This window comes from Miniopterus schreibersii (genome assembly GCF_964146895.1).
Source record: "Miniopterus schreibersii genome assembly, chromosome: 1".
NCBI classification, from domain to species: Eukaryota; Metazoa; Chordata; class Mammalia; order Chiroptera; family Miniopteridae; genus Miniopterus; species Miniopterus schreibersii.
This window is the reverse complement of record NC_138101.1, coordinates 111,477,232-111,489,250: the sequence shown is the minus strand read 5'-3', so window position 1 is coordinate 111,489,250 and position 12,019 is coordinate 111,477,232. Positions and strand designations below refer to the sequence as shown.

The window sequence follows — 12,019 nt, the reverse complement described above, 5'->3', positions numbered from 1 at the left end:
AACACTGCTGTTAGAGATTTAAATTTTCATTTAATGGTGACTTGTTTTGTAAAATGACTATCTTTCTTCCAGATCTAGAATTTAATATAATGATTTAATCGTGGAAACCTTGGTTTCATTAAAAGTATTTTAGTTCCTTTGTGGAAGAGTTGAATTGTCTTCTCAAACTGGCAAATTTATGTGTGCTTGAATTTATTCTTAACTTTTCCCTAAATGATTAAACTAATCATTTAGATTAATTTAATCTGTATTTATCAGATTCAGTTCACTTGTATATTTTTCCTTTTTTGTCAACCAGTTGAGAAGTCTGAGAACTTTGTGGGCTCACAGGGTGAGCACATTGTTCTTGGCTAGGAAACAGGGGTGATCTTTTTCTGCAGGTTCATTGGGATTTCAAGATCTCCTCTTTTCTGCTGACTCTTGCTTCCCACAGAGAAAACACAGATAGCAAGTTGTTGGTTAGAGTCACCTATCCTAAAAATAAAACAGAATTGGCCAAATCTGTTGTATGCATCACTCCTAGTTCAGAATTGTGCAGTGGTAATTGGCATTACAGTAACTGGTGTTTAGACATTCAACGCAACTTCTGTTAAAATATACTTGAGTTGTCTTTCAATGTAGAATTTTTTTGATATGAAGGATACCCCAAAGGCAGTTATTCTGAACTGAAAACTCCAAAGTAAAACTCTTAGCAGGATACATCCTATGAAGAAATTAAATGATGTAGTTCCACCTCCTCCCACCCTGAACAAAAGGAGAGAGAAAATGTTGGCTGTGTTCATTGTTTTGGGGTGTGTTTGGTTTGTTCCTTTTGATGGGGTTATGCATGAAAATGACTGTAACTCATCTGTTTATCGTGTTTGTTACTTTGCTGCCCGTCTGTCCTTTCCTGTGGGCATGTGCGTGGTACTTAAAGTTCAGTATGTTGGATGGTAAATGCATGTGATAAGAGAACAGCCCCGATGCGCATTTTTGTCATTCACTGGCTTCTTGTCCATAGTTTTAATCGTGGTCTCTCATTCCTGGACTTAAATTGTCTGAATTATTGAGTATTTAGTATGTACCCTCCCTTCTTTCCTTCTTTAATTTTCAGAAGCAGAGTCCATTTCATTTTGGTTTATGAAAATGTGCATGATTTATGATTCATTTATTGTTATTTTTATCCATGTTGTTTCCCAGACAATAAATTGTTTCTTGCAGTCATAATTGATTTACTGTTTCACTGAGGTTTAAAGAATTTAAAATCTCCAATATTGATATTTAAGTTTTCTGAGGATTACTTTTTGTAATCATTTTTGATCAAATAAAGTTAACTCATTATGATGGAATGTGTGGCTTTTGGTGGACAAAAATAACTAAAATAATTGAAAGGATCTGTAATGTTTTTGTAGAAATCCCACTTGGGAATGTGGTTCTATTGTTTTAGGTTACTGAAAACCATTCTTGTCACTGTTATGGAACGTATGCTCTAAGAAAACACCATTTGCAACGAATGCTGGTCAAATGGACTGTGCTCGCAAGTCGTTCCTGTTGTCTTAGAGTCACCTTTAAAAAAGGCATTTGCTTGGGTACATTTGTTGTGTGGCTTTGTACAGACCTTATCTAGGACTGATTGGCTGTTGAGTTTGGGGTGCCAAAGTTCCCTGAGCCCCTCTGGATTGTGCTGGGAGGTTGTTCCTGAGTCATTTGCCTTGTGTTGGTTCCAGGGAAGCTGCCCGGGAGTGTCGCAGGAAGAAGAAAGAATATGTGAAATGTCTTGAAAATCGTGTGGCTGTGCTTGAAAACCAAAACAAGACTCTCATTGAGGAACTCAAGGCCCTTAAAGATCTTTATTGCCATAAAGCAGAGTAACTGTCTTTGACTTGGACCTTGTTTGCTATGAACTCTAATCAAGGCAGGAGATACAGCAATTCTACTAATTGCCATGTGGACATATGGAAGGGACATTTGTGACCCTTAAGAATCCCGTTTGGCTTAGTGTTTGAAATTGAATTGGGAATGTTGTTCCAAGATTTGGAGTACGACCATGTCACATATATCAAGCTTGCTTCAGTCTGTTTTTCAATAGCATGCAAAAATTGTTTTGTTTGCCCTTTTGCTTGTACTTTTTTCAGGGAAGCTGCTAAAGAATGTCGACGTCGAAAGAAAGAATATGTAAAATGTCTGGAGAGTCGAGTTGCAGTACTGGAAGTTCAGAACAAGAAGCTTATAGAGGAACTTGAAACCTTGAAAGACATTTGCTCTCCTAAAACAGATTAGTAGAAATATTTAACTATGAACTGATTACAACATGTACAGTTGCTTTTGAAGGCAATACAATATGTAGCCGGCAAGAATTATGGCTTTTTCCTTTGTATCATTCATCATATTCTCTAATTTCTAACATTCCTAAAATGCTTCATTGTACGTAGTTAACTTAGCTGTAACTTCAATTTTTTAAAAGAGACAAACTGTAAAAAATTGTATTTAACAAATTCTTAAAATGCAATATTTGTAAGACTTGTTACAATGCCACATATTTGCAGTCCCCAATCTCTGTGTCCTGAATAGTGTCCTATGCAATAAAATTTTCTGCAGGTCTTTTAAAAATTATTTTAGGAAAGGATGATCAAAGGTAATGCATCCAGCAGTACAATAAAATAAACCGCAAAAAATACCTCAGGAAAGAATTGAAAGAATCTAATGATATGCCTTTATGAAAATAATAGCCTATAAATGAATTTATGGCATTTGCAGATTTTTATATTAGTTTCTTTGTAAAGAAAATACTGTGTTGCTGTCCTTGAATGCCATAGTTGGAGAATGTTTTTAATAGAACCATGTTGGTTACACTTGTAGTGTTCGGTGGTCATTTAACTATCTGAACATTTCCTACAGTTTTACTCTATTGTGTAATAGTTACAACAAATTGTTAATACCTGGAATGGGTTAGAAGTTAGAGTTAGAACTGTATTTGCATACCTTCAAGGTGTGTGAGCTGATTTCCACACTAGGTCTGATTTCTGCAAATGCTCTTTCTGTCATCTCATCAGAAGGATGGTCCCAGAGCAACTATCAGAGGTTCAGCTGTGTGATGGAGTCGGCCCTTCTGCACATGGTCTGCAAATCTGCTGAGAGCCCTCTATTTTGAGTTATAGGTAACAACTATAGGAGTTTTAAAGTAAAAACAACTCAAGATTTTATTTTTCATTTCAAAACAGCTTGAAGCCTACATTAAATCTAGTATTTTTATGTCAGCACATTTAGATGAAGTTCATTCCATTGAGACACCAGTATTATTGCTGGTATCCACATTTCATTCTATGTTTACAATAAAAAACTTCAAGGTATAAGCCCAAAGCCCTGACCATATGATGCTATGTCGTCTTTCATTCACTCATGAGACCTTTGTTGAAGGTCTCCTCTGTGCTAGACTCTGCTATATTTTCTACTATAACTTCTGACTTGTTAAGGATGCTGCCACCCTACCCCTAGTTTCAGCAGAACTAGTCCGTGCATATAGGGAGGCACCGCAACAGGAGGCCATTTATATAGCATCTAACTGCTATTCCCCCCCTGTCGTAATTCTGTCACTTATTTGTAGCTCCCAGAAGGCATGGCAGACCAGTTTGGACTTTTTAAGAAATACTTATTCTTCCTTCAGAGTCTGGGCTCTGAATTTCTTTTATCTGAATTTTTGTCTTCTACAGAGAAGATGAAGAAAGAAGACAAGGAAGTAAAGAGGAAAGGAAACCCCCAAGTTTCAGATGAAGGAAAATGGTGCTTTGTACTTGGTCAGTCAGTCAGTCATTCGTTCAGTTAGACTCAGTAATCAGCACACAAGATGTAGAAAGTTAGAGGCAGTAAGTGTTCTGTGTCAGAATCACAGAAAGTGTAGGCAGGGATTTCATATTCCTATGGGAGGCAGGTTTTGAACCGGACCTTGACTTGATAGTGCTGGGGAGGAGGATCCTCCAGACAGCATCCAGAGCACACCTTCTACTCCAAGGTACTTGCATTTAGGAGAGGGGGGAGGTCAAGTTAATATGTAAGAATTAGTTTGGTGTAAAAAAGAGTGTGTGCGCTTCACTATAAAATAGTTGTTTCAGAGGAGGAGGATTGCACCTGATTTCTTGGGGCCAGAAATAGATGTCCCCTCCTTTACCCAATGCTTTAAAAAATAAAATTTTAGCCCTGGCCGGTGTTGCTCAGTGGTTAGAGCCTCAGCCCATGCACCAAAGGGTTGCAGGTTCGGTCCCTGGTCCTGGCCTGGGTGCATGCCAGAGGCAATCAATCGATGTGACACAGCAATGTTTCTCTCTCTCTCTCTCTCTCTCTCTCTCTCCCCCTTCCCCCTTCCCTTCCACTCTCTAAAAATCAATGGGAAAAAATATACTGTGGTGAGGATTAACCAAAAAAATACAAATAAGTAAATAAAAATAAAATTTTATTACCTGACCAAATAAGTCCAGAGGTAGGAAATGCTAGGGTCGCTCAATGTAGTGACTGAATGGCATCACGACCAGAGCCTTCCCATCCTGTTCCATGTTCAGGCTGTGTCCCGATTCTAACATTGCTGCCACAGTTCAGGCATCAGAGAGGAGACCGGCAGCATCCCTTCCTTTTGTCCTGTTTGAAAAGCAAGGACAACTCAGAGGATCTTCAGCAGCACATCCCCTCTGAGTCTCTCTTACTAGCTAGATTTTCACCATCACCAGTCACTGGCAAGGAGAATGGAATTGAAAGCACTGGATTACTAGTGAAGATTGAGTTTCTGGGGCTGGGACAGCTCAAGGCCTCTGTGAAGCCATCAATATCGAGTAAAGCAGGTTCTGGAAGAAAGGTGTGTGTGCAACCGACAACAGTTGCTGTCCAGAGATGGTGGGTGCTTACACTGCTCAGGAAGGTGGGCACAGCTTGCTATACCGAGGGCTTCAGCTGAGCTCTCAAAGGTGCACTGGAACTGAATTCTTGCTCATTCAGTTTATCCCTGCAACCAAAGCTCTTGCTACTAAAATAGTATGATTTTATAACTCTCCACTTAGCCTCCAATGAATACTGCCTGCAAATGTGCTGAACAGAGCAAGCAGTAAAGTGGAAGCTGCATGGATATCTACATCTTGTACAACATAGTTGCATAGAATCCAGAGCTGCATTTGTGGGTTTTTTTTCATCCTAAAAGTTTTAGAATCAGGACTTTTGAATATAGAAATTACTGATCCTGGATCATGGGACTACACCATATTGTCATATTTAACTAGGTAGTTCATGATGTTGAAACATTCGAAATGGGGAAATAAAGGAAATGAGCTTCTCTGTATTGAAATGTGTTTGAGCACCATGTTTGCCTGAAACTGAGGATGTTCCATTAGCAACCGTACTTCTCAGTTTTCTTCATATTCTCTTCTTCTGTCTAGTACATGCTGCTTCCTGTGTGCCTAAAATACACCTTTAAAATATGTAGTGAGGACTTGTGGAACCAACACAGTGTTTTTCTAGATTACAATAAAAATTAATTAAGCAATTTGGACATATTGAGATAAGCAGAGCTGTTGCCACATGGCTAGCCATGCATTCATTTCATTGCAGCAGACCAAGATGATCAGAAACTTAAATGTGTCTCTTCTTTTCTAAGGTTGTCCTAAAGATGGAGGTCTGATTCTGAATTACTTAAGTGTGGTATATCTTAATCTTTATGCTTTATGTGTAGCTTTTTTCTACATAAATTCATTTTCTCATAAGTACCTTTTTAACACTGTTCTTCAAAATCCATTTTGCATGTCATAACTTACTTATAATGAGATTTAAGATCTTTGTTTCAGGGCTATTCTCTTTACACACATAAAAATAATTCCACCAGGGATGGAAAATGATGAATAAAAGGAGAAAACTAACGGCTTTGTTATACTAGATTGTACTTGCTCAAATAAAATGCAACCTTTGTTCTTTCATTTTTTTGGTTTATTTAATCCTCACCCAAGGATATATTTTTATTGATTTTTGAGAGAGGAAGGTAGAGGGAGAGAGAGAGAAACATCGATCAGTCCTGGGACTGAACCCACAACCTGGGTATGTGCCCCCACCAGGAATCAAACCCATGACCTTTCTGAGCACAGGCTGACCCTCCAACCAAATGAGCCACACATGCCAGGGCAACCTTTATTAAGCCAGTCAATTTTCAAGAGGATGCAGAGTGTTTTCCAGATCTTTATTTAAAAAAATATTTTGAAAAACAGCTTTGTAGGCTGAACCAGCATGGGTTATTTGAACTAACACCCACACACACTGTATTTGCCCTGTTCTTTTAATTCGGGCCTTTATTTCACTGGACAGTAGGTGAGAGTTGTAGATAAAGCCCTGTGCCAAATCTACAATAGGAATTCCTTTGGTTCCCTTGTGCAGAAACCAGTCAAAATCTGAATAATCCTGAACCAAAAAAGATTTCTGACCTTTTCTGTCCTCCCATGGCTTCTTCCCAGACCCAGTTGTTGGGTGCATGGGTGAGGCAGCACAGAAGGGAGCTCAAAGGGAAGGCATAACTTGTTTGTTTCTTAAAAAACAACTTTGAGCCCAGCCAGGCGTGGCTCAGTGGTTGAGCGTCGACCTAGGATCCAGGAGATCGAGGTTCGATTCCCAGTCAGGGCACATGGCTGGGTTGAGGGCTCGATCTCCAATGACTCATCGTTGGTATTTCTTTTTTAAAAAAAATATATCTTTATTGATTTCAGAGAGAGGAAAGGAGAGGGAGAGACAGAGCACCGCAATCCAATTTTAGAAATTTTCATTGCCCCCAAATAGACCTGATACCCACTAGCAGTTACTGCCCCTCACTCCTTCACTGGCCCAGGCTTTGAAAACCACTAATCTACTTTCAGTCTCTATAGATCACAAAGAACTTCTTACAAATGGGAAAATATACATAAAATTTACCTTTTTAACCATTTTTATAAGGTTTTTAAAAAATTGTGGTTAAAAAAATACACATGAAATTTGCCGTCTTTACCCAGTTTTTAAGTGTACAGTTCAGTGGTGTGAGTGCATTCATGCTGCTGTGAATCAGATCTCCCGAAATTTCTCACCCTGCAAAACTGAAATTCTATACCACAAAAAAGTTGTTCAATGGGCATAGAGTTTCATTTTAACCATTTAAAAGTAGTTTAATGGCATTAAAGACATTCATTCAGTTGTGTGACTGACATTTTTGTCATTTCAAACTAAGGCTGTATTCATATATTAGTATCATTACCCAAATTATATCATTATGTGACAAGTTGATTCAACAAAACTCAATGAGTTGTAATACGCCCATGTAAATGAAGTGGCGATTAACATAAAGCCTAAACATAGACCTGAAGATCATGAATTATAAGCCCCATATTCCTTCCCGTAACCAAACCTTATACTTAAAAAACTTTTTTTGATATACAATATTGTACTAGGTTCCGGCGTACAACATAGTGATTAGACATTTATATACCTTACAAAGTGACCCTCCCAATAAGTCTAGTATCCATCTGACACCATACGTCCTTATTACAATATTATTAACTATATTCTCTATGCCGAGGCGTAACATTTTTAAAAAATATATCTTTATTGATTTCAGAGAGAGGAAGGGAGAGGGAGAAAGTTGTCATTGATCGGCACCCCCCCGACTGGGGATCGAGCCTGCAACCCCAGCATGCGCCCTGACCAGGAATTGAAACCATGAACTCTTGGATCCTAGGTTGATGCTCAGCTGCTGAGCCACGCCCGGCCAAGCCTGAGGTGTAACTTTTTAAAAATACAAATTATATCTTATAAATTTTCAAAAATTATCATGCTAAAAAATATTTTTGACGTTCAAAATTCAAAAGATAAAATGGTATACAGTGAAAAGTCAATTTCCAATCCCTGACTCCAAAACCACCCGGTTGTCCTCAGGGCAACCACTGTTACCAATTTCTTTTTTGTGAAAGAGATATCTTTAGTTAATTGATTATGCCTCCTGTTTCCTTAAATTATTGTCCCAAATTCAGGGCTTTGTGATGTAAAGTTTCTGGAAAGAGACATAGGGAGTCAGCATATTCATCCATTCCCTCAAAGTCAGCAAGTGAGACTACATTAATAAGTCCAGTGGACAGTGCTCAGCCAGAGCAAGATGGGAAGGGAAGAGTCAAGGGACACTCTGGAGGCTGGGCTGTGCCTGTGGTGGGAAGGTGTGCCCCAGCTTCATAGATGAGGTACAGGTCTTAAAATTAGCCTCCTTTTGCTTGGATTTCATATTCACCAAGTAACCTGATAATAACCTGGTTTTCCGTGTAACTGCCTCTAGAAAGAAAATGCACTATTCATGCTGACATAGGTATTCCAGTCTGCATGGTAAAAAGTTATATATCTTACTATAAAATAATAAACTGACTGGTTTATATAATGTGGAAAAAATAAGTCCAGAAGGGAGGACGGGGCTGTAGTAGCACTGTGACTACCAGTTCCTTCATGGATTTTGTTCAGTTAATTATATGGATGCTATAACCATGCAGGGTGGTAATAAAATAAAATAAAATAAATTCCTTACTGGCCAGTGTGGCTCAACAGTTGAACATGGATGGACCTATGATCCAGGAGATCGCAGTTCCATTCCCAGTCAGGGCACCTGCCTGGTTTTCCGGCTGATCCCCAGTAGGGGGCATGCTGGAGGCAGCCGATCAATGACTCTCATCACTGATGTTTCTCTCTCTCTCTCCCCCCCTTCCTCTCTCTGAAATCAGTAAAGATATTTTCCAAAAAAATTCCTGCCATTTCCGAATGCTTACCGTGTGCCAGGCACCACACTATGGGACTTACGTAACACATTATGTTACACATTTAATTTATGTAACAACCCAGTAAGTGTTATCCCCATTTTGCAGGTAAGGAAACAGGCGTAGAGAGGTTAAGTAACTTGGCCAATATCACAGAGCTGTTAGAACTTAGGACCAAAAGTACAAACCGGGCAGGGAACGCAATGCTTCTGTCCTTGTGGGACCTACAGGCAGAACATGGCTAGCAACGAGCATGCTGGCAATGGCCCAAGCAGGAGTGGCTGCTGAAAGATAGATAGGTCTGAGGTTCTGAGTGGTTAGATTTAGGAATACCCTAACCTTTCTTGTTCTAATGAACAAAAGCATGTGCTAGTTTCTCTGTGGTTTTTAAAATCCCTGATACTGACCAGGAGAAAATGACTACAGTTAAAGGACTGGCTATTGGAATATCAAAGCTACAGTTGAACACACTGAAACATCTTCAAGCTAAAAGAGATCATAAAGGTATTATTTACACTTTTAATTTTATAGACAAGGATACCAAGTTTCAGGTTGATTTACTTAAATATAGTTATTGGCAACAGAGAGATTAGAAATACTCAGACTTCTTAACTATTATATTACCATGATGGCTCTATTTTTCTATAAACTGAATTTCAACCAGCTTTTGGTAAAAGCATAGCTTTCTGAGAATGCATTTATTTGCCTTGTCGTCTGAATAGATGGAAACCCTGAAAGGAAAACCCTGTCACTCACTGTACAAAACTACTATCTGATCTCTCTAATGTTTTAAAGACAATGGGAGGATACAGGAACCCTGCCAGATCCACTGTGGTCGACTACTTTATGAGGATGTTTGAGATATAGGACAGTGGTTTCTAGAACAAATGGCTCTTAACGAGACTTATGATGGGTCTTGCTTTTAGTGTTTGGTGAGCTCTGAGAAGCACTGACTTACAGCAGACCAGTGTCAGGCTTGACTTAGGAATGGACTTTTAAATTCTTCTAAAACAGTAACTCTTGGTACACTTTTGAGGAAGTAACCCAAATAAGAAGGTTAATGGAAATGAGCTTTTTAGATAGAGAACATGAGTGTGCCCATATGCTTATTCTAGTTGGCATTCTCTATAGCTTGAATTTTGATTCAGTATGTTTGGGAATTCAGTATATTTGTAACCAGTTCCAGGCATGTTTCTGAAGCACACTAATGTTGGAGAACACACCTTACCCAGTGTTCCCCTAAGTCATGCACACTCAAATGGCTGCACATACCCTGCATTTATTGAGCACATAAGAGCATTTAATGTCACAGCCACAGCCACAGGCACAGCCCTAATGTACTACTTCTGTAACTCCTTATTTTCCTTGAAACATTCTTAATTTATGAACATTCAAAATTGATGGGTGGTATGTTCTGCCATGAACTCTCCAAGTTAAGCCAAAGTGCCATGAGAGTAAGGGGTAAATCAATTTTCTCTGATCTACTTTAGTGAGTTGTGTTCATAGTAACTCTGAGAAATCTCTGGTAAACTATTGGGGGGCGGACAATAATTTGACAAGATTTGGAAACCTTATGACTGTTTGTCCCCAAGAGTATATAGGTACTCAGTTACTTGCCAACAGAATGAGCTGTTTTATATAGGAACCTTATAAAATATGTTTTTAGCAAATAAATGACTTTCAAACAAATAGTTTCTCAGTAAAATTGCCAATTTTACTTTAAGTGCTTATACTTATGTGCTTAGAACATAATGGAACATGAGGTTGAGGACTTTTGCTCACCATATTACCTGTGGGTACCCCTCCATCTTGGGCACTAAAATGGACGGCATTTAGTTCTTATCTTAACGTGTGATCAGACTGTTGGTCTTACGAGGATCGGATGAGTATGATCATCACCAGAAGTTATTGACAATACTGGGAAAATAGGTGTTTCACTCACTGTGAGAGAGCAATGATATTTTCATAGTTTAAAAATATATACTGTATCCTAGATGCTGAGGTCAGCATTTGTCTTTTTATCATAGCTTAAAAGATGAAGAAGATGTAATTGGAGCCTGGCTGGCATGGTTCAGTGGTTGAACACTGACCTATGATCCAGGAGATCCTGGTTCAATTCCCGGTCAGGGCACATGCCCAGGTTGCAGGCTTGATCCCCAGTGGGGGCGTGCAGGAGGCAGCCGATCAATGGCTCTCTCATCATTAATGTTTCTCTCTCTCTCCCTCTCCTTTCCTCTCTCTGAAATCAATATATATTAAAACAAACAAACAAATAAATAAATACACAGATATACATATTATTTTAGTCAGCCAGAAAATTGACTATCCTTTTCCTCATCTAACCAGCCAGTGTTAAAATACATTTGATGCTACAAAGGTTGGAGCTTTTAGGCAGTGTGATTTTTTTCCTGGCAGGCACATATAAATCTGTATTATTTGCATGGTTCCATTTTTCCTTTTATTGAGATGTCTTAATTGGTATAATCCAGTTGGAGTTTGTTGGGGTTTAGACCTTGAAGGGTAGAAAATGAATCTACTTTATCAAGGCTATACATAGCATGCCTTACCCATTAGTCTTCTTATTCAACAAACATGACATGTCATTAACTGTCTGGTTGCTCCTGCTCCAGAAATACTTATTGGAGAGGCAGCCAGAATGCCCAGTGTGATGATGGAGAGTAAAGAAGCCTGAGTTGCTGTGGAGGCTTTGCAGGACAGTGAGGGAGACACTTTCACAACTGGCAGAGACTTCATGTCCCAAAGCACATCAGGATTCATTGTGTAGTTTTTCAGTCACAAGGCATTTTCACCATAGTTAATTTCTTTAATGCTTCTTTCAAAGCATGTAGCATCCCAACATCACTGTGTCATAACTTTGATTTCAAAGCTTTCAAGGCAGGCAGTACTTATCTGTTTTTAAAAATCCATCCTGGATAAAAACTACAGAAACAAAATAAAAGCCATTGTTACAGATAATATAAAGTGTAAACTGAATAATGGAATTATGTTTTAATCAACGACTCATGACTGAGAATCATGAGACATGGGTGCCAGTCCTGGCTCTTCCATTTACTCCCTGTGTCACTTTTAGCATGTAACAACTGAACATGCCTGGACATCTGTTTCCTCTACTTTGACCTTGAAATTTGGTGATACTGTGAAGAAACAGTTGATACTCAAAGTTCTTAGAAGAGTTAATATAAGTAACAGTTCATCACACCCTATTTTTTCTTATCCCTTGTAAGCACAGTTTCTAG

General features: G+C 38.8%; 1 protein-coding gene and 1 long non-coding RNA gene across 10 annotated transcripts in view; one reads left to right on the top strand and one right to left on the bottom strand.

Moving 5' to 3' along the window:
• The window catches only part of CREM (cAMP responsive element modulator), a gene marked incomplete at its 5' end in the record, with an annotated part of 90,769 nt that extends 84,839 nt beyond the window's left edge, over positions 1-5,930 (top strand). For 4 of the 9 annotated variants that reach the window (XM_081134858.1, XM_081134860.1, XM_081134859.1 and 1 more), the window contains one exon: positions 2,115-5,930. In XM_081134858.1, the coding sequence (XP_080990984.1) occupies positions 2,115-2,259 (145 nt within the window). In that variant the 3' untranslated portion in view covers positions 2,260-5,930. Of the gene's footprint in view, positions 1-1,706 lie in introns of all 9 variants that reach the window. The other 5 variants (XM_081134862.1, XM_081134863.1, XM_081134865.1 and 2 more) reach the window with 3 other exon arrangements.
• The window catches only part of LOC308556033, a 160,081-nt gene that overhangs the window by 45,145 nt on the left and 102,917 nt on the right, over positions 1-12,019 (bottom strand). Inside the window, exon 2 of the long non-coding RNA XR_013998659.1 lies at positions 2,962-4,608. This is a non-coding gene — a long non-coding RNA (uncharacterized lncRNA). The remainder of the gene's footprint in view (positions 1-2,961; positions 4,609-12,019) is intronic.